At 33.5% G+C, this 27,981-nt stretch overlaps 4 protein-coding genes across 7 annotated transcripts; all 4 read right to left on the bottom strand.

Moving 5' to 3' along the window:
* Positions 1-131: 131 nt before the first annotated feature.
* LOC114164344 (UTP--glucose-1-phosphate uridylyltransferase-like) lies at positions 132-9,526 on the bottom strand. Of its 4 annotated transcripts, XR_003599536.2 has the most exons (20): positions 8,794-9,522; positions 8,617-8,711; positions 8,424-8,514; positions 7,777-7,837; positions 7,497-7,574; positions 7,369-7,419; positions 7,231-7,283; positions 5,274-5,346; positions 4,999-5,056; positions 4,831-4,877; positions 4,685-4,735; positions 4,314-4,346; positions 4,109-4,161; positions 3,951-4,026; positions 2,598-2,681; positions 2,424-2,522; positions 2,250-2,354; positions 999-1,070; positions 445-626; positions 132-345 (listed from the first exon to the last, which is right to left on the bottom strand). XR_003599536.2 is itself a non-coding variant. In XM_028048979.2 (19 exons), the coding sequence occupies exons 1-19, from the start codon at positions 9,426-9,428 to the stop codon at positions 800-802; spliced, it is 1,824 nt and encodes a 607-aa protein (XP_027904780.1). In that variant the 5' UTR covers positions 9,429-9,526; the 3' UTR covers positions 132-799. The 4 variants fall into 4 exon arrangements, 3 of the variants coding, with proteins under 3 accessions (XP_027904780.1, XP_027904778.1, XP_027904781.1); XM_028048979.2 differs by having other exon boundaries at positions 132-808; positions 8,794-9,526; XM_028048977.2 differs by having other exon boundaries at positions 132-626.
* A 787-nt stretch (positions 9,527-10,313) lies between these two features.
* Positions 10,314-15,497, bottom strand: LOC114164368 (MLO-like protein 1). Its single transcript, XM_028049013.2, has 13 exons — positions 15,170-15,497; positions 14,774-15,042; positions 14,571-14,687; positions 14,410-14,470; positions 14,068-14,162; positions 13,519-13,593; positions 13,318-13,406; positions 13,125-13,174; positions 12,653-12,693; positions 11,359-11,568; positions 11,140-11,207; positions 10,962-11,022; positions 10,314-10,867 (listed from the first exon to the last, which is right to left on the bottom strand). Exons 1-13 carry the CDS (start codon positions 15,351-15,353, stop codon positions 10,637-10,639), a joined length of 1,551 nt encoding a protein of 516 aa, XP_027904814.1. The 5' UTR covers positions 15,354-15,497; the 3' UTR covers positions 10,314-10,636.
* A 2,060-nt stretch (positions 15,498-17,557) lies between these two features.
* Positions 17,558-21,737, bottom strand: LOC114162194 (replication factor C subunit 3-like). The gene is made up of 11 exons (XM_028046002.2): positions 20,577-21,737; positions 19,868-19,981; positions 19,742-19,774; positions 19,483-19,654; positions 19,216-19,394; positions 19,002-19,138; positions 18,798-18,893; positions 18,647-18,716; positions 18,489-18,566; positions 18,288-18,414; positions 17,558-17,902 (listed from the first exon to the last, which is right to left on the bottom strand). The coding sequence occupies exons 1-11, from the start codon at positions 21,549-21,551 to the stop codon at positions 17,841-17,843; spliced, it is 2,043 nt and encodes a 680-aa protein (XP_027901803.2). The 5' UTR covers positions 21,552-21,737; the 3' UTR covers positions 17,558-17,840.
* A 1,716-nt stretch (positions 21,738-23,453) lies between these two features.
* LOC114162495 (histone chaperone ASF1B-like) lies at positions 23,454-25,473 on the bottom strand. The gene is made up of 3 exons (XM_028046409.2): positions 25,198-25,473; positions 24,115-24,230; positions 23,454-24,018 (listed from the first exon to the last, which is right to left on the bottom strand). Exons 1-3 carry the CDS (start codon positions 25,304-25,306, stop codon positions 23,668-23,670), a joined length of 576 nt encoding a protein of 191 aa, XP_027902210.1. The 5' UTR covers positions 25,307-25,473; the 3' UTR covers positions 23,454-23,667.
* Positions 25,474-27,981: the final 2,508 nt, after the last annotated feature.

Below are 27,981 nucleotides of genomic sequence, written 5' to 3'. Positions count from 1 at the left end.
AATCAGTTCAGTAAGAGTAAAGTTCTCCGATTGTTCTTACAAACTCTTATTATGACTTCTACATAAATATTGCAATTTTGTTTATCCCTTATATATGCATATGCTACTGTGTAAGACAATAATAATAATGATTTTCAAGTTAGAAAAAAATGTTTATTAAAAGCAAGTCAAGAATTTTTGGAGTAGGTTATAGGACAAAAATGTCTGGTCTGTCTGTACGCTCCAACTCATTGGTACAATAAATAATTGGTGTGATTCTAATACTATAAAGGCAGAAGACAAGCAAAACTGAAACCATTCCTATTTCGTGTTCTGCCCTCGGCTGGGACTGTGCCAGGCCTTGCCCTAAAAGTTTTAGAATGAATAGATAGATGAGTAAATTATCTCACCACTATAATGCTGCTTGAAAGAAAAAAAGAGTAAGGAACTATGTTCTTCTCCAACCTTTTAGTTCTCTGTAAATAGAAAACCTAAAAGATGGCTGGTAGGTGGCTGCTAATATGACAAACTAAATTGTTCAGCACTGCAAATTAAAGTTCAGCAGTCATGATGTATTCACCAGAACCAAATCCCAACTTCCACAAACCGTTCATTTATCCTCAGATATCTGCAGGGTCGTTGATCTCCTGTAAAGCAGCCAAATGTGCTCATTAGGAAAACATCATAATATCCAATTAAACTAATAATTATGGATTGAATTCTGGAGAATCGTGCATAATCATCTTCCTGTGTCATGATGCCAGAAAGCGTCAGTCTCCATTATAAATGACCCGCCTCAATACTGCTTAGGCTTGCACAGTCAGTCAGGCTTATCCAACCAATGATGACAAAAGGTAAAAAAACAACGACATGAATCCCCATTATACCAGTTCTAACAAAGCAAACTCTTCCAACTAACATCCCACCTACAACCCCTTAAACACCAACAGAACAGCAAACTCTTCCAACTAACATCCCACCTACATCCCAAAAAGCTCATACCGAAGTTAGTATCATACCTTATTCTCAATCGTGACCCCATCTGGAATTTCCAATTTCAAGCCAGGTTTTGCAGAAATAGTCACTCTCCCCTGAAAATCAGTAATAATCAGATAAATACAAGAAAATCATAGCAAATAAACTTCTCATAAAATTATATGAATCGAAGTTCACTGATTTTGAATGCTTACAGTAAGTTATAATGACATTTGTATTATACTCAGTTCACCTAATTATAATCTTCAATTCCATACCAAAAGAAAAAAACTTACCCTACTTTATAGTAAGCAGAAACCTTAGAGTCTAACAAAAAAATTTGTAAAGCAGAAAAGAAGAGCAATACAGTTATTTTAGAAGGTACTGTCTGGTGTCTACTGATATCCGAGATCTATCAGTTTCAAATTAAAAAAAAAAAAAGTGATTTATCTCTTTTACGGATTACCCAGAAATTTTCCATAGTTGATCAGGGATAATCTGAGTATCAGAAATATAAAACCAATTGTGGCCTTCACCCAAAAGTTTATGGGCATTAACATTGCATAAGAGCCTCTCTAAGTGTAACGTTCATCGGCCTTCATTTTCTAAAATATAGCTTCAGAAAGAGTGAATTATTGTCCAGGCTCTGTCTTCAAGTCCACGTGATTCTGGCATCAGAGGATGTGTTGCAGATATAAAACAAATATTAGCATATATTTCATTGCTCAATCTTTCAACAGAATGGTGGTTCTTGACCATGAGACCAGAATTATCTTCAGATTTTTCTGCTTCACTCACACATTATAATCTAGCTTCTACTCTCCTGAAAAATGCTAAATTATCATTTTTTTACTATCGGACCCCCACTCAACCAGCCCCCCTTGCACAACATCTTCCAAACAACTTGGATACGCTTGGGAGAGGCTATGTGACTGCCTCAACTCTTATGAGAAGAGCTTAATTCTTCAAATCTTTACACACTACATCTGGGTTCTGCAAGTGCGTGTCTTATTTCAGTCCAGGTCTCTCAATCCCGTTTTACTTGGTGAGTAGGACCATATTAAAGACCTGCTCAGAGCTGCAGTTTTGGAGTCTTTAGACATATTAAAGACCATATTTTTAGTGATTTTAGAGCTTCACGTAAATCTTTAGTAGTGTTGAAAATTTGCTATAAATTGGGTATGATTAAAATCGATTGGAATATAAAGGCTCCTATAACTTACGACAAAAATCACAGATATTCAGAAAAGGACAAAAGAGACGCAGATGAACAGGGAAAGGAACGTCAATAGTACCTTCAAAGTAATATTAGTTCCAAACCACACATCACCTCTGACCCTCAAACTATCCAGCTCAATGATGCTTGGAATGGATTTGAAACGACTTTGGAAGTCACCAACCTGAGAATAAAACACATATATAAAGGTAATGGCAATGCAAAGATAAGACAAGAAAAAACTAAATTTCACCTTTTCAAATTCAGGTCCCAAGTCTATCACAGGATTTAAATGATTAGTTCTAGCTGGATTGCGAGTTAAAACACCTTCTCTACAAGTGTATAGATCCGACTGCAAGAAACATAATTGGTGAAAGGGGGTCAGTCATGCATGAAAACAATATGTATACAATGAAGTCAGTGTCACCTGGAGAAGTAATAGATCTGATGTTGCATCCAATGGAAAAAACCCAGATTGGGGCACAGATACACCAATTACATTGTCAAAGAACTGATGAAGAAAATACATTAAAAACAGCAATCAGTAACTTCGTAGTTAGCAGAACTGATTGTCTGTTTATACCAGTCAATAGTTTATTCTAGCTTTCCCTCTCATTTCAAGAAGACAGAGGCCAGTGTCACACAACTTAATATTTAATTTAATCTAATTAAAGTATTTATAACACCGGTAGTGCTTAATGGTTTAGTAATACAAATGACCTTTAATACATGTAGTCACAATATCACATGAAAATCCTATTAACAAACAAATGAACCTGTATGGCTCAACATTTAGAGGACATAATCTGAAGTGAGACATAATTCAAGTCAATTGGAATTATAAAAAAACAGAGAAAGAAAAAAAGATAGATGTAAGCTGAGAAAAATTACATCCTGAAAAGCCACTTACAACAAGAAAGGATTCAGCCATTTACATATTGATAGATATCTTTAACACCATTACCAGACTAACAAATCTTAAAAACAAACTGACTCTTAACTGTCTTCATAATAAACTCACGGACTACATTTGTTTCAATTGGGATTAAAATTAACATCAATGGGTAACAGCAGGTTAGTTGGCCTCGCACAGCTCACTCATAATTTGCAGATTAGCATCTGAAACAGAATAAACCTTTTGGTATTATCTGGGAAATTTGGGTTTGTGTCACTTCATTGGATTTGTTTCTGTTAGTAGGATATTAAGTGTACTACTAGAAGTTGTTAGAAGATTGTAATCCACTAAATACTAGAGGACATAATATGAAACATTGGTTGGATTAATTTTAATCCACTAAATATTGATAGGAGGATCTGCTGGATTTTGAGAAATAATGATGTAAATGGATGGATTTGATCTAATCCATTTTTTTATACTGCTGTAACGGATAGATTGTGTATATACTTGCAGATGGAATGAAAGCTTGATAAATAGATTGTTTTGCCACTCTTAGCTGTTTATGGAGTTGTGTTCGGAAAAATTAGTGAATGAGAGAAACATAACTACAAAATGATAGGAGGATAAGAAATCCTAAATAAAGATAATTTAAAAAGATAAAAAAAAAATGAGACTAAGAAATTTCTTTTACCAAAATAAAAGAAAAAAGGGTTGCTCAAACAGATTTTGGCAACTTTTTTATCCGTGATTGATGTATCAATGATGTATCAATGTGATTGATGTATAAGTTTGATCATTCTCCTGGTGGAAGGAACCCATTCAATTCATTCTTACACGAGTCATTAATAGAATAATGACCTAATGACAGCTGGGAAATCATACCTTAAAAATTGAGGGCTTCTCCTGCTTTAGTTCATCAGCATCAAGAAATCTCTTCATGGCTCTTAAACTCACCCACCTGTGCAAAGTACAACACATGCAATTTAGCACTTTTGGTAAATTTTAATACATTGTTGAAGAAAAACCAGCATTCCACTCACATGTTTGTTGTATCAATGAGTTTGAAATTGTTCTTCAACTTCAACACATCATTCTGGAAAAATAAATTAAATCAGATTGGTGTAATATTCTCATAAGTCTTGTCAGAAATTCAAAATAAATCCTCTAAAACTATTACTTAAAATGATAAAAAAAAATACAAATGCATGTAAAAGTTACGAAAATAAAATAAAAATTATAACTTACATTTTTATCTTGGTTTCGGGCAATCTCCCCAAGCTGCACAGATTAACAAACATATAATGTTTAGTCAAAGCTGTCCATGTTAAATTATACAAATCATAGCACCATTTTAATAGGTAATAGCAACCAAACTACCCCATTACCTTATCAGCATTTAATCACATCAAACAATAATATATTACCTTCAGTGACAGTGAAAATTTGAAATTCCAAAAAACTCAACTTCAAAGTACATCTTATATGCTCATATATAATGGCACATGGTAAAAGTTGCACAAATATTGAAGACAAGTGATTAAGTATCACACACTAAGTCTGACACAAATATTAGTGACTAAAGAAGGGATGTAAAGTAAAGGAAATGAAGAATATACCTTAAATTTCATTGTGGGTAAGATTAAGTTAAATGATTGGTTTGGTGTCACCTGTAAAAAAGAAAGAAAATGAAGCAGATTACTCATATTCCCTTGGAAGACAAATGGTAGCAGTTCATATGATGGACACAAATAATTATGCTCACCTCCATGCAATATTCAATATCATTAATCATCAAATGATTTAGTATATCTACAAGTCAGTCAAGTTTGATAAAAATAAAAATATGTTAATCTCAAAGCTAGATTAGGAAATAACAAGTAATGTCTCCAAAAAATGTTGTCATTAATGATAAAAACTATATGAAGGATACTTGGATCAACAATTGTCGCCACATTGTCTGACTTCAACACTAGGATATACTCTTTACCCTGGAAAATAATATGAATAAGTTAGTAAAAATTGGAAAAAATATGCACAACCTCACACATGAAAATTTATGAAATGTTCGATTATAGTCTTATATTGTTACAGTCGTAAAATTCAACTTTAAGTCTTTAAGTCTGTCTCATACAGTTCTAGATAGAATTTAACGCAATAGGACACCAGCTTAGGTAGAAGTGCCCAACAGTATAAAAAGGTTCATACCTGTGACAATAAGGAATCAATGGTTCCACCAGTCATGAGTGATCGGAACACCTCAACATCATCGAATGGATGCCTTAACACGTAGAATTAGTAAATTAGTTTAAAATGAAGTATTTATCATGAAAGCCAATTTGCAAGCACTGGACTGCACAATTCGATAGGTTGAAATATGTTAGAATGAAAATTGGTCATTAACTATTACAAATTTGTTAATCATTAGCTGTTACAGGTTCTAGGAAATTAGGATCATTGATCCCTGATTTTTAAGTAAACATTTAATGTATTTCATTTCCTACACTAGTAAAAATACATATACAATATGGTATGCATTAGACACAATATCATACAATTCTTCTTTTATATTGCATCAATAGTTTTAGTTTTCTTATCCCCCTCTGTTTTAGTTGGGCTTCCTCCTGAGTTTACCTTTATTTGTAATCAAATATTATCTAGTACAATTGTTTAATTTTATGACACCATTAGTGAACAATTACTTTGTTTCTTAGCTCCTCATATGTTTGGGAAGTCTTCTGAACTTTCAACAAATACATCTGCCTTTTACTCCCACTCCACTAACGGGTAGAAATCATGGTCAACGTCCTCATGGGAACTATTGTCAATGGTATGACAATATTGAGACAGATTGTCATACAAACGCAAGACAACAAGCTCCGACTACTAATATTGCTCAGGTTGTTTCTCTAGGACCATCTAATGATGTATCAATTCCTATTGATGCTTATAGTGAGTATCTTCAATACAAGGCAGCCACACAACATACACAAACCAATGTTGCTCACTCTGAAATCATTGTAGCCCTTGTTTCTCAATCCTCCTCCCTTGGACTCTTAACTCTGGTGCCTCTAACGATATGTTTGGTAACAAGCCCCTTTTCTATCATCTATCTTGTTTGGATTACCATGGCAGATGGCTATCAAATAAAAGTTCATGGCATTGATCAAACAAGACCCTCTCTTAATCATACCTTAGATTTTGTGCTTTATATTTCTTGGTGTCTTTTTAATCTAATCTCCATTAGCAAAATCAATCAGCTTACAAAGTAAATGAGATGTACTCTATTAAGTCCACTAGCTTATTTGCAACCCAATAAACAATAGCTATTTGTCACCCTTAATATTATCTTTGAAGTCAATGTTTTGGGAATGTAGGAAATTCCATAACAACTAAAAACATGGTCATATTATAGTATATAAGTGTATGTAAGTCTCTCTTTATAAATCAGTTTCGTAGAGCTGAATTAAGTTTAAAATTTGTTTTCTAAGTTAGTATTAGGGTTTATCATATTATAGTATATAAGTGTATGTAAGTCTCTCTTTATAAGTCAATTTCATAGAGCTGAATTAAGTTTAAAATTTGTTTTCTTAGTCAGTATTAGGGTTTATCCAAGATCCATTAAGAATTGTCACTTATCATGTCATCCACATACCATTAAAAGTTTTAAACTGATGAATGTGAATATAGCACGGAATAATAAAGAAATTTGAAGATACACTTATACATACACTAATTTTACATGCCTTTATGACAGATAAGAATATAGGGAGGGAGAACTACACCACCAAAAGTTATTCATTGTTGTTGAAGTGTAAGACCTTATAAACCACACATTAGAGTCCCATCCCTTGCTACTGGATCCAAACTAATCCATATCTTATAAAACAATTACGGATGGCATGTCTCACAATATTTCAGAAAGCAATCCCGTAAACAGAGAATGGCTAATCCAATTACTCTGCATTGTTTCCACACAACTAAATTATGGCTAAAACATCTAGACTATACCAGAGGTAAGACTAATAACAGTATTTTAACATGTCCATAACATAATAACAATACCATCAATTGGAGGACATTAAAGATGTATTATTCTATAGACATGCACAACAAGTTTAGAATTGAATTTAATAGGCAGATATTTATTTGAAGGATGACATACATTTCCTCCTTACTGGAATGTTCACCCGATAATTTCAATTCTCCACTTTCACCCTACATAATGTTATATATTATGATGTATAGGTCATGAGAAATCACAAATCAATATCACTTCGTCCGAATTGAAACAAATACAAACCGGCTTCAATGTGTGCACTTCAACACTTGATTTCGAATACTTCTCCAAAACCTATGGAAAATGAAGCTGAAGATTACAACAGTAGCTGAAGTCAACAATTACATATGGAAATTGATACGGCATTTCACCTTTAGAGAACTATCCCGAATATCATTTTTGTCAAAAAGCAGCAAAGGAACCCTGCATCCATACTTGGAGTTGAGCATCTACCAAATAACAACAGAAAAATAATAAGAACCAGAGAAAACCAGTCAATGACAACTGTATAGTATGTGCACAATCTGAATCATTCATAAAAAAAAAAAAAAATAGACAAAACAAAGAATACGCCAATGATTTTCATAGGAGTACAGTAATATAAGAAAATATGATTATCATAAACTCATACATTATGTATAAATGTCTCACCTCAATCTGGTTAATGATCATGTCCAGGAACGTCTGTCCATCACTAATATTAATTGCAGATCTACATGAGTCGAAACATTTTATTAGTGTAAATTCAATAAGTCATCAAGTATAAGGTTTAGACTAATCCATGAAAGAGGGTGTAAGAAAAGAATATAACTTTAAACACTTGATGCACATAAATAGAAACACATGTAATTATACATGCCTACATAAACTAACACAAAATAAAGTAAAAAGTACAAAATTGTTTCATAATATTTTGATTACATGAAAAAGGGGTAGAAAAAGCAACAACACATGTACTTATTTATGCATGCATACGTAAACAAACACAAAATATAGTAAAAAGTACTTAATTGTTTCAAAATATTTTGGTTACATGTAGAAGAGAAGAAAAGGGGGTAGAAAACAGCAACAACACAAACAGGAGGGAAAATACGTATAGAACAAATATGGTGTAAAAAGGTGTGAAACCCTTCCAAACAAAAGGTCCAATTGTCTGCCTTCGGCAAGGAAATTATGTATAAAAACATATTGCTCAAACGAAACCAGTCATTGTATGTAAAGCATACGTTAAATGAAGAAGGCTCCACCAACACCAAATTAGATGTAGACTAAAGTGAGGTGTTGGGTGAGTGGCTTACTTGGGACCATCAGGATCCATATTTCTTCCTTGGGCACCATTGAACTTCAAAACAACAAACTTGTCCAAAAGCTTCCTAGTTTCCTCTGTATCTGCTTTGGATGTGAAAATTGCTTAGGTAAACTTTGTAAAAGGCGATAGGAAGAGAAAACAGAAAGCAAATAAGTTTGTTTTGCAACTACGGTTTAGTTTACCTTCGGGTAAGGGAGCTAAACTATCATTGGAAACCACGATTATGTCGACGTTATCCAAATCGCTCTTGCTCTTGCCCTTGCGCGGAGCTTCTTCTCTTTAATTCGTTAGAGAATCAATTAAGTAAATACAACGGGGAAAATGAAATGAGAAAGCTCGAATTAGGTAACGCATAATACCGAGAATCAATTATGAGATTAGCGGCCGCAGCAGCAGCAGCAGACTTCTCATGAAGCAGTGTTTTGGTAATCAAATTACAGAACAGATAAACAAATTGAACAGAATCATTGGCGGGAACAGGATAAGCAATGCGGCTGTAGACATCGAGAGGCATGGCGGAGTCGACCAATGCAACAACGGGAATCTGAAGCTTGAAAGCCTCGTTGATGACGGTAGACTTGCGATCGGTGTCGACAATGACGATGCAATCGGGGGGCTGGGTGGGGCCGAAGACGAGCTTCTTGTTGCGAGAGCGGAACTTCTTGGGGCTGTAGCTGTTGGTGAGGAAGCCGCCGGTGCGCCAGAGGGAGCTGGTGGAGGTGGAGTAGGAGCCAACCTTCTTGGTCATGAGCTGGAAGATGTCGTCGAAGAGAGGGTTGGTGTTGATGAACATGAAGCGGGCGTTGTGGCGGGCGAGGGAGGCGATGAAGTTGAAGGCACTGCGCATGCAAATGAGGGTTTTGTCGGAGTCGATGATGGCCATCTTGTTGCGGAAGCCATAGGTGTAGCCCTTGAAATGGTGAGCAGCAACTCGTCGACCCACCTGCGCATTCGTGCTCAGCAGCTTCTGTATCACTATCGAATGGATCGTCATGCCTTTACTCCTTCGTTACTCTCTCTCCCCCACTCCACTAGGGTTTTTCGATCTCTCTTTCTTTCTTCTTACAAGTAAAAAAGTAATCTATTCCTAAATTCAAATCAATTAAATTTACATTCATGTGGCATAATGTTCCCGTTGGTGATTGATAGATTTGGACATTGGAGTGAAAAGTCTATTATCTCATCATACAAATAGTTACTGTGATTAAATACATATAGTTTAAAATGATTAAAGAGTACTCATGAATATCTTATTTACAAATAAATAAATAAATTTTACTTTTTTATAAAATTGTAATTATTTACAAATTATTTGTTTATTTTACGTTATAGATATTTTTTTCTTAACAAAATACCCTAAAATTTACATACTTTTTAAATTTATTTTCTTTGTAATATTTTTTCTTCAAATATTTTTGTAGTACTACATAAAGGATATACATCATTTGTTAACTTTTTGTGATGTCACCTTTAATTGCACATTTTTACTCTTCAACAAAGAAAACTAATTTATTTAATAAAAAATAATTGAGTAATTTATATTTTTTAAATAATTAAATAATTATTTTTTTTAAATAACTATCATAATTATTTCTATTTCTATTTCCTCCATAATGCATAACATTCTAAACTTCTCTCTTTTCGTTGGAAACATTGTTGTACTTTTTTTTTAAAGTGCTCAATGACTTTAATTTGTTATCTAAGCATCCTTTTTCTTCGAGTTAATACTTATTTATCCAACGGTGGGGTTTAGGTGGAGGCTTGTGGGGGTCCTTGAAAGGTTGTGTGCTATCATGAATCACTTTTTTCTGGATCGATTGAGTGATGGCTGCCGGACGAGGGTTCTCTGCTGTTCACAGTTTCAATGGCATAAATCTCATTATCGAAAACATTTTTACACGTTAAATATAAAATAAAAATACAAGGCAAAAATGTTTCATACTAGTTAAAACTGGAAGATCCTGCAGTTCTTTTGCAGTGCAGGGGATCCTAATCCGATGACTCTGAGTGCTTTTGGAAATGACAATGGCGCCATCTACTCACAGAATTTCGAACTTACGCGAACCCGCTTACACCAACTCAAACAAATGTTCCAAAATGCTACACTACACTAAGTTATCAAAGAAAACAATATAAAGAAAAGTGCAATTTGTGTGCAACTTTACAGAATAAGATAGTAATTGTTGACTTAGACATGCAGAGTCAGGTGGTTCCGTCATCTTTGGGGGCAGAAGAAGTGTCTCCTGGAGCAGATGCCTTCTTCGTGAAAATTGAGCCAAGCTGGATTCCAGTATTACCACTCTCCTGAGAACTTCCTTGGCCAGGACGCCCATCAGCTTTCAGTTCTTTCCTCTTCTTTGCCTTTTGTGCCCAACCAACAATGTTGTGTTGCAAATGCTCATTAAATATTGCCCTCTTATAGTGAGTTCCCATCTACAGTGTGAAATTATGGAAGTCAATGAAAAGAGGACACTACTTAAATTCCTAATTAACCAGCATTTTAGTTTGAAGAGCTACGCAAGCCTACCTGCGTAACTATTGCATAGAGTGGCAGGGTGCTGTAGCTACATAATACCTGAATAAATACCCTGTAATCCCAATATATAGAAGGATAAAAAAAGAAAAGATTCAGCTAAATAGTTTGATAGTCACAAAGAAAGAATTCATATTCCTCAAAAGAAAATTGTTAAATTGTTAAAAGTTACCCAATAACGAGCCTTGGAATAATGTATCGAACTTGACCCATTATGCAGGAGTCAAACCCATATGTAAGCTGAAAAGTGAGCGCACAGGGGCTTCATTATATTCAACACAACTACATATAATTACCCCCAACCACTCATCGTGCCTCTCTAAACCAAAAAGCAAAAGGAAACTAAAAAAAAGAATAAGAGGATTATTCTTCAAGAGAATTATTTGCTTACCCATATCCAGAAAAAAAATGCTATCTCAAAGGCATTTTGGAAAAGGATAAAGTGAATTAAGAAGAGGACAACACGGGGCCGATGAAACCAAAAGTGTTCATCTGATGGCTGCACAACTAAGTCACCTTCTATGGCTGCATGTTTTTCAGCCACTTCATGAGCTAGTTGGGTTATTACATGCTCGAGCTTGGTGCCCACAGCAAGCAAAAGCTGAAAGAATGCAAACCAGAATTATGAAATTAATGAAGGAGAGAGAGATACAGTACGGGGACAATAAAAAAAATAAGGATATTCCAAACAGAGAAAGCCTACTATACGTCAACTTGGACGCACATATAGACATGCATGCCGGTGCAAACGGGTTTAACAAGAAAACACCAGTACAAAGAAAAACACTAGCACAAATGTGACTCTCCTATAATCAACAGCTGAGTGTATTCTAGAATATTCAGCCAATAACGCAATCCACAACTTACGAGGATTGCCTAATAGCCACACTCAGCTGCCCAGACATGAGTCGCAGTGAAGCACAACAACAGAATAGAGCACAAACACAGACACAAGATACGCGCACCCTTCCAAATATATTGTTACTGATGTAGGTGTTAAGGTGCCTTTGCAAGTATATCTCCCCCTCCTCTATCCTTCTTGTTGTAAATAGCAGGTTAAGATAAAAAATATTCTCAATATCACAATAGTAATTTGGAAAAAAGTATCTTCAGAATCTTCCTATTTATTTCAGCATACTTTTGTTTTCTTTTTTAAAGGTTTTGGTGTAATTGATGTGATTGTTATCAATAAAACCAATCTTTATTTTCTTAAACAGTTCAAGTCTTGTAAACCAATACAAAGACTCGTCATTAACCGTGAGCAAAAGGTGAGCTTCCAAGATCTTTTGGAGACTGAGCTTGACTAACTTTAACCCAAAAAAAGACTATACCTGCCTTTTGGTGGGATAGACACTAAAAATATGTCCAGAAATAAGTGTTAAGAGGTAGTCTTTTTCCAAAATATTAAAAAATACGATATTATAGAAATTTTAAGGAAATTGTTGAACCAATCACCTTGTATGTATGCAGCAGCAGAAAATCAAGGTATGACACCGGTTTAATAGAAACAATAGTTTTCTACTGTATAGTTGCTTGATTTGATTAAGAAACTCCATGCAACATTGTAAACAAAATACCCCTCAAACAAAATTAAGACAAGAAGGGTATGTAAGACAGGTAAAATGAATGCACGGCCATGTAAATGTCCACTCAGAAAGGATAAAAAATTTAATCAAGATACTTACGATGACAGGAACAAAAGCAATCCAGAAATATGTATGCCAACCTGGAAAAGTTAAGCAGACATCTTAATAACAAGATACCAAGTGATGTTATTTAGTAATTAACAAGAGCAAAAAATATAACTAGATCAATTACTAGTTATAGGCAAATGTATACTGGTCAATATTGTTAACTGGCATGCTTGATATTCATCGCCAAGTCAAAAAATAATAGGCAAAAACATATTGGTCATAAAAAATAATTCTTAAGCTCATTTCCTTTTTTACACCAGAATGTATTTAAATTAACTTCATTACGAAATACAGAGAGAGATATATAACACTACCACAGTCCATATAAACAAGATCATGAGGTAAATACAAAAACATAAAACCGGGTTTTAGATGCCAGTCTTGACATTGTAAAGTGTCAGTCTGGGCAGAGACAATTAATTCATGACATACGAGAAGCATAACTTTATATCTTATAGCATACCATTGATATTGAGCAACAAGAAGATAACCACAAAGAGCCAAAGATACCAACTGCAAACACAAAAAATGTAATTGTTATTACAAAAGAACCAATGACTATACACAATGACACAAATGGCACTAAAGTTTTATTGGCAATTACATGGTGTATAAATGTCATACACGCATAGAAGCAATAATACAGAAGAACTTACCTTATACCAACAACTTGCTTGAAATCATCTTCAAGGGCGCGAATCATGTACTTGTGAAAATTAAACTTTGGATTTGACTTGCAGTGGGTCTAACAAAAACATGAAAGGATAAATTTTACTACTCAAGCATCGAAGCCATTGACCAATAGCTAGCTGAGACATTACTAATTTGACAGCAAATATGGCACACTAGAGCTTTACCATAATGAAACCATGTCGTAACGTCACATAATCTGATTTTGTCACAGATCCATAAAATTGCTTAGAAAAGGATATCTGAAAGAAGCAACAAATGATTAGGAGAGATAACTAAAAAGAAACAAAAACACTAAGAAGGCACTTGCTTAGCTTTGAGTTCCCAAGTTTATTTGTTTTGTGTGGTGAAGAAAATAACTACGTGGTGGTCATCAAACATCAAGGAAAAAGTGTATCAAAATTAAAAACAATATCTAAAACAAACCAATATTTAAAAAACCTTTGATAAGATTGGAAGTATAAGAGATGGAAGTATACGGATTGAGGAGAAGCAAGACTGGACAAATACAATCAGCAGGGATACCAAAGAAATATGGCACATGTGCGGTTCCACTACATAAAGCTTGTAAATGTTAAGGACCCAACCAAAGAAGCATCAGTGTATCTTTAAATGAGCCAGCTTGTAATTGCCAAGGACCCAATGATGACATTAGTATATCTTCATTTATCGCATTCATTAACTTACAGACCATGACAAACTTATAATTTACTTACCATCCAACCAACTATGGCAGAGTCTTTCCCAAAACCAGAAAAACGGCCCCTGATAAAATCATGCTGCTGAACAACAGTCACCTTTGGTTTCAGAACTGCATTAAACCAACAGGACTGTAAGTGGGGGCGAGGAAATAAAAAGATTTAAAAAGAACTAGAAAATTCTTTGCAAAGGTGTGATGCTTTAGTTGACACAAAGTAAAATTAGGCGGTACCAAAAGCATAAAGCATGTTATATTTATAAACAATAAAGAAAATGCACAGGAATAATAAAAGCAATTGAAGACAGAAAGAGGAGGATGCAGAAAGAATTAAGGAAAGAAAAGAAAAGAAATAATGTACCTCGGTCGGTTTCGTAGTTCTGTTTTGCAATTGAATCTTCCCAGTGTTTCCACTGACGAATCTGTATATAAAACGAGAGTGATAGCATGAACAGAGAAAAGCGACGAAAAGAAAAAAGAAAAGAGTTGGGTTGATGATGGGAAAGGGGGCATAGAACTCACCCTGGCACCTCCAAAGACAACGGTGAGTACGGAAAAGGTGACGTGTACGACAGCCAAGACAAAAATGAAGATGTGGAGGTGGTGCAGTGCTTCCACAGACAACAAAGGCACCTTATTCTGAAAAGTGAAAAGCGAAATGGGCGTGGGTGGGGTAATTCGAAGATGCGATTCAATGTTCATAATAGTTACAATTAGTGAGAGACCTTGCGAGCGCAGAAACCAGTCTCAGTTCCAGTCTCAGTCACAGCCTCAGTCTCGGAGTGAGGCGGCGCGTGTTCCCCCGCAGCGGCAGCGAGAAGGCGCCTGGGTGTTCCCGGGAAATAAAATGTCTGGAAGTGAGATTCATGATGGGGAGCGAGGTCGAGGCTACACGGAAGCATGTGGCGCGTGAAGTCCGGCGGAACGCAGATTTTGGTAATGCCGTTTTGAGTAACCGTCAAAAGGAGGGAAATGAAGCCCAAAAGCATGAGCTCTGAGGCAGTGCAGAGATAGATCGTGAACTCGGATTTGAATTTTATCGAAGCATGGATGATGAAAAGAAAAGAAAAGAAAAGAAAAGAAAAGAAAGAAAAAAAAAAGAAAGAAGAGAAAAAGAAAACCTTCTTTAATCTTCTGCAGTGCTTCGTAGAGCGGCTTCTGGTCCTTGGCTTTGAGAAACTTTCCGCCAAAATGAAGAAAGCGCTCTGCGGCGAGGGAGATGGCGACGATGACGGTGCAAACAGCGGCCACCACCCACGTCGGAGTGAACTCCAGAGTCTCTCCTTCTTCTCCTCCGCCACTCATTTTTTTTTCTCTCTCTTTGTTCTGTATGTGTTCTCTCTCTGTCTCTCTCTGCACCCTTTCTTGAGTAATTAGTGGCTGTGACTAGCAATCACCGGTCATCATCATAACACAAAACGACCCTTCCGTTCTCTCTTTCTCTCTCTCTCGTGGCGCATCTTTGACAGCTGACAGACAACATTTCTTTTTTATTTTAAATCTAAAATACACCTATCATTTTCAATTTCAATAGGATATTTATGAATTTATAGGTCTCACGTGTTAATAACTAATTATATATCAATAATAATAATTATATTAATTACTTTTTCCCACTGCACTATTGTTGCCCTTCCAAATCAAAACTTTTTAACAAACAATCCGTTGTAATAAAATATCTAAAATCATTTTTTTTCCCGATAATTGCTGAAATGAAATTTGACTAAACTGTCAACGTTTCGCTCACTCATCACCAACTCACAATCGACAATTATCAGATTAGTTGTGATTAATTCTATGATTAATGGACCCTTTTGAGTTGATAGTGTTCGAATAATATTTTTGTTATTTGGACACGTCCTAAAATCATTAAGGGGCACAATTTCAAAACAGTTACATTCCTTTATGGTTTAGGATATATCAAATCAAGATATGTGACAAATTTTTAGCACCTATTACACTATTGATTAAAAGTTCTCCAAATTAATAGCTATAAGTGAGATCTACCAAACTTTGTTATTCCAAAATAAAAAGTGTATTCAAATTACCATTAATCTAATGTTATTTTAATTGAAACCTTTTCGTTCCTTTTAGTCGTAATTATAATTTAATAGAATATGAATTAAATATTCGATAAAATAGTTTAAAGCAAGTGCTTGAGTGTAAAATATTTTTAGAAAATAAATACGTTCCGTTTCAATTTATTTTGAAGAAAAGAAAAATAGACATAACTTCTTTAAAAAGTATTACAAAAAAGGCTATTTTGAAAAATGAATATAGACCAAATTAAATACAGGCAGTGACTATTGGTGTGACAAAGGAAAAGTCGTTGTTGCGTGTGATAGTTGAGAAGTGATTAGGTGTAGAATTGTAGTTGCAAGGGATGCCATTAAAATGAAGTAAATTAGTTGAAAATGAAAGTGAAACCAGATCGTCCCATGTATGTACCGTTTTGTTGCCTTGTCAAAGTGGCCAAATTTTATTTTTTTTTTTTGTGGCCAAGAAGTTCCATTCTTTATTTCTTGATAGGAAGGATCTACACGATCAAAAGATTTTTATGAAAAATTATACATTGACAATTTTTTTTCGACAAAATTTGACAAACTATTAAATAAGATAAAAATATAATAATTTTAATACTTTTTTATTAAAATATAAAAAATTAATCTAATTTAATCCTATTTATAAAAAATTGTCAATTTTATCAAAATCTCATTTTCTTTAGAATATATATATATATATATATATATATATAAATTGATTGATACATTTTCTCGTTGTAAAACAAATCATATCAGTATATATGTCATGTCATTCTATATCTCTTATTTATTAATATTGTATAAAAGCAGAAGTGCCAAAATGGACCAGCCCGACCCATTTTGATCCGATTCGTCTATGATTCACAAAAAAATGAGCTGAATCGGATTGGCTCACCACTAATAAACGGGTTAGATATTGTAACTCGTCTAGTCTTAGAGCGGGGTAACCCGCCTCTTTTTTTATTTTTATTTTTTAATTTTGTTTTTACTTTTTAAAAAAATTTGTATATAAATTTATTATATATATATATATATATAAATTTATCTATACAATATAAAAATGTATTATTTTAAATTATTTTTAATTTTAAATATACAAGAATTAGAAAAAAACAAGTTGACAAACTAGACGGACCGAATTACAGTAGGTTGACTCCAACCCAGCTCGCCCTTGACGATCCTAACCTACTTTGACATCCTTATATAAAAGTTTAAAGAATTATTAACTATTTTTATAAAACTTTAAATATATAGATGTGTAAGAGTTTTTGTTCGATGCATAAGTTGGTTTTAACTTACAAAAAATATTTTTTTCTTTCCTTTTAGAAATACCATCAAAAAGTTTGTCGAAACATATATATTTAAATAGTATAAATTTATATTTCTGTATATATAATTTAAACTAAATAGGAGAATAAAATGGTAAAACTGCACACTACAAAACATGTGATTATTTTAAGATAAAACTACAAAATATGTAATTATTTTAAGATAAAATTGTTTGTAATGAAGAAAGGAACAAGCACCTACGACAAAGATAGAGTATAAACTACCTTGGTTTTGTAACAGAAATGGAGTACGCAATAATTACAAAGCTAGCTTGCATCCCAATCAAACTAGCAAGATTAATAAATGAAGCACTCCAACATTCACCCAAATATATTGTTGTGTAAAAAGGTGTTCTTGCCACATTTTCGTGGCAATCATTATTTGGTTCATATTTAACAGACACAACGTGTTGCTGCACGCGCTACTGCTTATTGTCTTTTTCAGACCAATTCTTGTACCAGCTCATCACTTTCGCTATAAACTCTGCAACAAAATAATTCCAATCATCAATTATTAATATACAACTATTATCACCTTTCTCAATTTACCTTTTACTTGGTCCAACTCCAAAACGTTTTTCACGATTCCCCAACCGGGAATTTTGTCCACAACACTGAAACTAAGTCACGCGTTGGAAGTGAATAGTAAAAAGGAAAATTACTTTTCACAAAAAAAAAATTGACTAGTTATTGATAATGTCGACATGATAATATTTCATTGAATAAAAAAGGATTTAATGTGACTTCAAAAGAAAAAAGAGTTTGACATGACTTAAAAAAAACTTGTAAATAAAAAAGTTTGTGAAAGTATCATAATTTTGTAAAAATATTGAAGAATCTAAATGGCAGAAAGTTAGAAAATGTTTTACCTTCCACTTTTAAGTAAGTTAAGGCATTCTTTTTTGTTGAATCATTGTTCTTGTCATCAGATTCCGACTGTTTTTGAGCATGATAGAAGTGCTGCTTCATAGTTTCAAATTTCATTTCACTGGCTCTCTGAGAAGGGACCAAAAAATCTAGATCAAAACAGAACAAAGTGAAACAGAGAAAAGAGTTTGAGCATTATTTACCATGAAGTCCCTGTCGAGTTTGGCAACCCCTGGGCGTAGCGAGTGATGAACAAGAGTGGTTAATTCTGGTACCAAAGACTGCATATTCATCAACCAATTAACGCCTTAAGTTGGAACCTTCAAATTTTATTTTCATTTCAAACAAATAATTCATTTACCTTGTAAATAAAATCTGGAGGAACATCATGGCTCATAAGACTTCGTAGCTTTCTACGAATGGCGTACAACCTATTGCAAATATAAAAAAATCAACTCAAAAACTAAACTTCAATCATAAATAGAAACAAAAGCTGGTGTGAAATTCCTTACTGTCGTGGACTTTGCTCTTGGATTATTTTCTTGGCAATATCCAAAATATCTTGTTCCCAACCCGTTAGAATCACGTCGTCGTCTTTGATAGCATTCCTGCATGCAAATCAAAGAGTGTTATTTTCTGTTTCTTGTTTCTTTAATTCTTCACTTTCAGAAAAAGAAAGCATTAACATAAACTTGTTGAACATGAAAACGACAAACCTGTTTCGGCAAGTGGCCTCTAACGAGCGAATGGCTTGGCGTAGGTTGTTGTTGGATCTCAAAATTATGGTATCGATTAAGTGGCGTGATAACTGTATCCCTTCTTCTATTGCAATGTTTTCCAAAATCTTAGCTAGCTGTTGGGTGAAAAACTCATGAGAAGCATGTTATGTGTTATGTTATGTATTGAAAATGAAGGAAACGAGAAAGGAACCTCTTGGGTTGACGGCGATGAAAGGCGCAGAGTGATGCAAAGTGGCTTCACAGGTTGGAGCTTAGATTCATCGGAGCAACAGAAGAAAACCTTATTACACCCGTCGTACTTCTCTAGCAGCCACTTAATGTACAACAACGATTCTATCGACAGCTTTTCCGCCTCGTACAAAACGATTGCTTTCAAACAAACCACAAACAGAGACATTAATTAGTAAAAAGAACATGTTGTTACCTAATTCACAACCGCACCTTTTCCTTCACTTACCTTTGCAGTTTTCTGGGCAACAAGGTTGAGAGTTATCTATCACCTGCCCATATGTTTCCTTGAATAAATCAACAATTACATGTTTTTCGTATCCATTTGTCTCTGACAGATTCACCTCCACATGATGGAGTGATTTCTTCACGCGCACTTGCACACTATCAACCATTTCTCCCTACGCGTAGATATCAAAACAATAATTATCTTCCTGGTATTGATCAGGAACAAACAGTTTATCATCCATGAAAATGCAAGATGTTACCTTCAAAATGAAGTTTTTATATTCTTCTACGACCTGTGATGTCATTCAGCGGTAAAATTCTCATGAGTGTAGTTTTTGTTTTCTGCGGATGAACGATACAAATGTATTTGAGTTAGAATAGTTTACCTGGACCCTTTCGGAGCCGAATACCTCTCCCAGCATAGCCCTTATCATGGATCTCTTCCCCACGCTTGGTGGTCCTTCAAATATAAAGTGGCTGCACCCACAACCACCTTCTACCTGTGCGATTATCAAAATCCAATTTTAATTTCATTTTTCCCAGACCATGCACCCAATTGCTCTGTTCAAAAATTCGTTTAAAAAGTGTGCCCGCTAAATTAATTAATCAATTCATTAGTTACATTAACATATAATGTCCACAAGTTTTCATATACTTGGCCTATTAAAGTAACACCAAAACTTTGAGCAAAATAAAATATGAAGTTTCATATATAGGAAACATCATGAAATTAAACATGTAAGAGAAGGTGTTTGGTATACTTTAAATGTTATCTCCAAAATAAATAAATAAAATGATAATAAAAATAATTCGAAATAATACATTATACAAATGAGTAACCTTTTCAAGTACAATTTTTTAAAACCATTTTTATTTCTATAATTGCATAACTGTTAAAGATACTGTGTTTTTAGGTATGGATTATATCTCATAGAATTATGAAATGCAATTAATTTGCATGCAATCATGGGATGTAATTAATTTTCAAAGTAATTAAATTCAGGTATACCAACCCTTGCTTTTAGGTATGGATAATATGTTATAGATTTACAAAATGCAATTAAGAAAAAGTAATTAGGTTTAGGTATATCTAACCATTGTCTTGAGTTGACTTGCTATATCTTTGTTGCAGATGAAGTCTTCCAAGGCCATGGGTTGGTATTTGGCTGCCCATGTATAATCGTACCCATCTCCTTCTTTCCATTCAGATTCAGACGAAGCAACAACTGCTTCTGATGATGAAACAACTTCTTTCACTTCCTCTTCCTTCCACACATCCATCTCGCTTGTTTCCGATGCTTTCTCCCCCAATGGCTTCTCTTCAGTAACATCACTCATCAACTTTCTATCCAACATTGTTTCTTCTGACACTTCAGTCACCATCTCAACATCATTCTCTCTCAATGCCTTCTCTTCATCAACCACAACACAAGTTTTCTCGCCAAGTTCTTCCAATGCATGATTGCCAACTTCATCAGTTCCTTGAGTAACAAAGTCAACGTGAGGAGCATCGACCATCAAGTCCTTCAAAGTAGGGTCTGTCTTGATGATTGGAAGGGAGAGTTTAGGGTTTGTAGTGAAAGGAGGTTGAAGCGAGGGTGCATGGAAGAGAAAGGTGTAGTGAGTGAGAAGGCCTGCATAGTAAGGACTAGGGGTGTAGGAGAGGGAGTTGTGGGGAAAAGGAAGAGGATGGTTGTGAGGGGTCCAAGGACCAATAGCAAGGGAATAGTCCGTAAGGCCTTTGTAATAAGGACTTGAAAGAAGGTCGGAGGAAGGGGTGTGAGGATGAGGATGAGGTTGAGTGCAGGAGGGTATGGTGTCCACAATGGCAAGAGACTGGTCGGTGAGACCCTTGTAGTAGGGACTGTTGGTGCCGTCGATGCTGTATGCGCGGAAGCTGAGCGATGTGAGGGGGCAAGCAGAGGTGGTTTTCCTCCTTCTGGACCGAAACCTGCGACGGGTGGGTGAGATGTGGTTCTTCGACATGCTCTGATCGGAAACGTTAACGTTGGGTTGCTTCATGGTTGGATCTGGCAGTTGCATTGACAGGTTGTGTTCGCCATTCACCATTGTTAAGCCTAAGCTTGAAGCTCAAGCTGGATGCATAGAATGCGATGCGATGTGATATATCGGATGTTTCGAAGTAGGCGATGATGTCTATGCAACAAAACAGATAGGACCGTTATTCACAAGGTCCTTACCGCGCCGACTCTGTCACATTCACGTCTCATCATAAAATACTTACGTCCAAACATCTATTACTATTATCTTTATTTTTTCTATAATTATAATTTACCTAATTAAATTTTGAATCTTTTACAAATTTAAATATTTACGGTTAAATTTTTTATTTTATCAAGCATTTAAAATACAATTTTGCAAATTTTATTTTTCAGTTGTTGGATTTTGCCACTCTTTATAGTCGTTATAGAAAACATTCAAAATAGCTTAATTAAATTTTAAATTTCCAATTTAAATATTTTTAATTAAGTTTCTACCAAAGAATTAATGTATTGAATTGAGTTTTTTCTTTTAAAACAAAATTGAGGTGATGTGAATAAAAGTCACTGTTATTTTCTTATCATTAATAAAATTAATTTAAAAAATGGAGATTAAAAAACAAATTGAAAGAGATACACAGTTTAGAATATTTAGTAATACAAACAAAGAAAAAATAGTTTGAGATGGTTCAGGATTTATTTTGCTAGATACAAAGGTGAAGTATGGAAGACATATTCAGAGAAAACTATTAAAATATTTAATTGAGAAAGTGGCAATAGTCTCATTCTCTATATTATGTATTTTAATTTATAACGTGAGAATATACTATCATACTTATTCCACCTTTTTTAAAATCAATTGATACCATTTTTTGATTCCAGAAAGTTCGTAAGGGGTTGGAAATAATTATTTATTAATATAAATAATTATACTAATAAAAGAAATTGGTGTATTGTCTAAATATATTTACATTTAGGCAACAATAAATAAATTATATAAGAATTTGATAAACATGTAATATCATCACTATATAACATTAAACGAATAAAACTAAAGAACAAAACATTCCAATTCTTTTAATATTAGGTATTGGTATATGTCACAGTTAAAATTTACGAACAAATTTTCGGTCATATCACATTTAGTTTATCAATTCTAATCACATTCACCAGTACAAACAGGAAAAGATCGTAACTTTTCGAGCATGTTAAGCTCCATCGGTTTATCGAGATTCAGAAATAAAATAAATTATCAGCTTTTTTCTCTGAAGAAAATATGCCAAACCCACGTTTATGGATATATGCAATTGCATCGCAAGACTTTAAAATTTAACATAATTTTTTTTTCTATTGTAAATTCAAACAAAAGATTAAAACATGCTAAACTGACTATTTGTTTGATGAAGTTTACGAGAGTGACAGGGTCTTACGGTACAATATGGGAGACACAGACCTTCCTATGTTACAAAATACTCCTTGAGAGATGATATATACCCTATATATTGCCTAACAACAATCTAATAAAAGAAAATAGTAGAATGATCTTCCCTAACAGATGATATTTACTCTCAGGTTCATCCATATTTATATATCGATCAACCCAGAATTTTTAGATTGGGTCAGGACAGGTCAGGTTCAACCCTGATCAGATTAAGCTCTAAGGCTCTGTGTATTGTCAGCCACAGTCACTAACTATAGTTAAGGCTGCCCGGTGAACAAGCCCCTCCTAGTCCTAATGGGGTTTAAGGTGGTTAAATATATACAGTCTTACCCTTACAAAGGATGCGGCAATTTCAAACATTTCAACATGTGACCTTTAGACCACAAGGTTCCCCCTCGGAGAAGAGAACTGCCTGCCCTAGTCATAATATAATTTTTAAACAAAAGAAAACTCAAAAAATGATTTAAATATTACAGTGAAACCTCTTGCCTGTTAGAAATCATAAAGATTATAATTTGTGAAGAAGGAGACTATCCATAAAACTGGGTTTGCATTGCAAAACTTCATTCAACGAAACTGGTACCTTACAGTCATTTTGAACCTAGAGCTCCAAGGCCCCTACTTCAAAAGGGCTCACAAATCCCATTCACATAATTGAACAGAGATTCACAAAAACGGCATCATTATCCATACAGTGAATATAATGGAGATTTAGGAATTGAAAGGTCTGTATACCTACAAAATGTTAAGAATCCTTCCTATCTGCAGGCTCACGATCAACTAAGGCAAGTGGATCTTCTCCAGTTTCAGATGGGGGTTCGGACGGAGGGGGTTGCTCTTCATTTTCATTGTTCTCAGGGTGGAAATTGATGGGGAACTTCGTGACCCTGGGTTTATCAGACAAAATGTTCCTTTGAACCCGATCAATTAACACCTTTGGAGGGGGTTCCTCTCTCAGCTGCTCATCATCGTAATCATTGTTCACATAATAGCCAACACGAATAAATTCCTGTCCCAGATAAGAGCACGTCAACAGAAGCACTGTCACACCAATTATATCTTCTTCACGAATCTTTGATGGATCCGGTGGATCTGCCTGCAAACCAAACAGTATTTTCAAAGTTAGAGCGAGTGTGTGAGCAATTGCATGGTGCAGCACAGAATTCGTAAGATTAGTATTCATAAGGCTTGCCTGTAAAACGAAGCGATAGTTTCCAACGTTGACAGGACCAACAAGGACACTTTCTAATAATTGGTCATAGGTCTCATCTTCAGCAGATCCAACATATATAAGCTTCCATTCCAAATCTGCACCCACAAGATAGCATACATTGTCAAAACCAAACGTGGTAACGAAGGCCACAGAAGCAAGACGATATAGGAGTGAGATTACAGTGAAGAGGTTAGAAAAATAGGATTCACTCTGATTTCTCGACACAAATTCAACATGATAATTTAGACCGACTTTGTTCCCAGAAAATCACTTACAAGAAAATATTCTCAACAAGCTTTCATATTTACAAGTATAGATTACAAAATTTAAAATAACAGATAACAATTACCGGAACAAGGTCAAACAGTAAAGGTTGATTATACCCTTCTTGTTTTTTGCTTTAAAAAAAAAGCTTCTTCTAAATAATTTCACACGCTCAACTATCAATTTCTTATTCCAAATCCAATAAGTTTTGAAGAAAAAAAATTCAAAAACAAAGTTTTAGAAGCAATTAACAGAAATAGCAGAAGATATTTTGTCCATTCAGCTCGTTATCTCAAAGTAATGAAGCGCTGAGAGACAATCTTCTGGGAAACAAGAATTTGGTCAAGAAAAAGCTCTTTCGAATGTGCTCAACAGGCATACAAATTTTAGTGAAAAAAAAAAGGCACTAGACAAACAAAGCCTAAGTCATGAGAAAGTATCGTCTTACAGAATCATCAAGTTGCAATGGTATTTAGTTCTGGGTGGGTTACTTTGTGCCCCTATCGAATAGAATGAAAGACAAACAAAATTGTAATATTGATAAAAAAGCAGTCTTGTGCGAATGATTAAGCAGGGTTTTGGGTATTAAATTAGACGGAAAAAATTGGGGGTTGCAGAGATAATGATAAGAAAAGCGAGGATGAAAGAGATCCGCATCCTCGTGGGAAGGGTGAAAGAGAAAGATAGAGAGGGGATTGAGAGTGGAATGGAGCGATTAAGAAGTTAGAGAGTGAGGGTCTGAAGAGAGGGATGAAGAAACCCTAAAAGAAAGAAAAAAAGAGAGAGAGAAGATGTTACCGTCTTTGAGAGCGGTGAGACACTCGTAGGAAATCTCGAACTGAAAAGGGGTGAGAAAGGAAGCAGGGTTGTCGAGGACGGTGACGTTGGTGATGTTCACAGCACTCATGCTGATGCTGCTGCTGATTCTTCTCTTCTTCTCTTCTTCTCAGACAATGAATGAATGAACCAATCAAACAATGTTGGGAACCCCAAGAACCGCACTTTCCTGTTGTTGGCGGGAGAGGGTTTGAAGACACCAAAAAATACCTCGCTTTTCACTCCCAATTCACAATACAATTCCCACCCTCACACTATTTATTATCTTAGTTCATTTCAAGTTTCTTTTAACTTTATATATTTTTAATTCAATTATTATTATTTTTTTTCAGATTAATTGTTTAATTGATTATTATCTGTTTGTTGTCTTGATTATTTGTATTAGCTTGTCAAAAGAGGTTAGATTTTATAAATCAATTTAATTGTTAATGCATAAAAAAAAACTTTTTATGATTTTAATTAAAAATATGTTAAATAATAAGATTTTTATATTCATCCATAATTTTCATGTAATTAACTACAGATATTAAATGTAGGTGATGATGGTCCTCCTTTGTTACGTAGAATAAAAATCATCTTTTATCTTACGTTAATTATAATATCTTTAACATTAAGTACAAAAAATTAAATTTTTGACACATGCATACACAAATAAAATCAATAATGAGTCATGTTAATAATAACACATCAAAAGTTAAACAGCAAAAATTAACTAAAAGATATAAAAGTTTTGGATAGGAAAAAATAAAAATAAACATTGACTCAATTAATATAATTATTTATTTGACCAAAAGTTGTAGTAACGATGTTTTAAAAATAATAGCCTTGACCAAATTACTAACTTATTGGATTATTGATTGAATCCATGTACTGTGACTAGATCAAAGGAATTTTCAATAAATAAGTACTCTTTCTAAAATGACAACTCTTATAATTGCAAATATCATTAAACAATTAATTTGACTAAATATGTAAAGTATTATCAAATATATTTATAATTAATGACATTTAAAAAAATATTATATGGAACATAAATATTCGTAAAATTTAGTAAGGACAAGAATTTAGGGGAAAAAATAATATTTTATACAAATTGTAAAATCTCTTGTACCATTCTTTTTAAGATATGTTTTATGATAAATGAGAGTATTTAATAACACTTATACTAAAACATCAAGTTTGATGTGTTGAGCCATTTCTTCTCCTTTTCCATAATTTTAACCTGAATTCTAGTAGATTTAAAAATTTTAAATTTATTCTATAATTTAGAATTTTCAGTTTTCATTTTTTATAATGTAATTTAGAAACATTTTAGATCATATAATCCAGAACGTTAAAGATCATTTTCTTCTATATTTGTATCTATAACAATATATAAAGGGGATTCCCTTTTTGTGTCCACTTTTCAAAATACCAATTTTACCCTTTAAATACAATAATTTATTAAATTTTAAAAAATTGACCGTTACTTCTACAAACATTTTATAAAATCAGATATCTCTACTTCTTTTCTTCTTCTTTATTTATCAATGATTATTATTTTATCTGTTCTGATATATTTCACTTTTTTTTTAATAAATATAATTTTAATATATATTAACTTAATAATATTATAATATTATCACCTAACAATATATAAAGGGGATTCCCCTTTTTGTATCCACTTTTCAAAATATCAATTTTACACTTTAAATACAATAATTTATTAAATTTTAAAAAATTGACCGTTAATTTTACAAACTTTTTATAAAATCATATATCTCTACTTCTTTTCTTCTTCTTTATTTATGAATGATTATTCTTTTATCTGTTATGATATATTTCACTTTATTTTTAATAAACATAATTTTAATATATATTAACTTAATAATATTATAATATTATCACCTACTAATATAATATCACGCATATTTAAAAGATGCATACACATAGGCGCGATAGCGCGCGTCTGTGTTACGCTGGTAAATAAAAAGAGGATTCTCTCTTTTTGTGTCCATTTTTTAAAATACCAATTTTACCCTTTAAAATATAATTGTTTATTAAAATTTTGAAAATTGATTGTTATTTTTACAAGTTTTTTATAAAATCATTCATTTTTGCTTATTCTCTTTTTTCTTTATTTATCAATGGTTATTTTCTCATCTGTTCTGATATATATCACTTTATTTTTAATAAATAATTTTATTAAAAATAGGTGATGATGTCCTAGCCATAAACGATGGATACTAGGCGCTGTGCGTATCGACCCGTGTAATGCTGTAGGTGATGATATTGCTAATTTAAAATACAACTTTATATGTTAGGTTGTAATTTTAAAATAACAATGAATAAATTTGTTGGTATCTTAAGAAAATCAAGTGCATTACATAACCGTGTTTAGTCGGATGTTGATTATGGTTTCAACACTATGTATCATCAATTTCACTCATCCAAACCTACCTCAATTTCGACATATTTATACAGTATGGTTTTTTAAGTATTTATTTTATATGATTTTATATTTCACATTACTTTTTACACTTTCTTAAGATTTTTGTCTTAATATAAGAAACTAGTACGTTTATAAATTTTAATTATTTGTATTTCACTTAAATACACGCTTTTTCAAAAATAAAGAATATTTCATTTTAATTTTATAATGAAAGATTTTATTTAAGATCATCAAGAGTTTTATAATTTCACATTTTAATTTTAAAAACTTAACTACGAATTTTGTTATTAAAGATTTCCTTAATAACTTCATAT

The sequence above is a fragment of the Vigna unguiculata genome, chromosome 9, assembly GCF_037176805.1.
Source record: "Vigna unguiculata cultivar grain cowpea cultivar isolate G323 ecotype 2 chromosome 9, ASM3717680v1, whole genome shotgun sequence".
Classification (NCBI taxonomy): Eukaryota; Viridiplantae; Streptophyta; class Magnoliopsida; order Fabales; family Fabaceae; genus Vigna; species Vigna unguiculata.
This window is presented reverse-complemented; position numbering and strand designations above follow the sequence as displayed.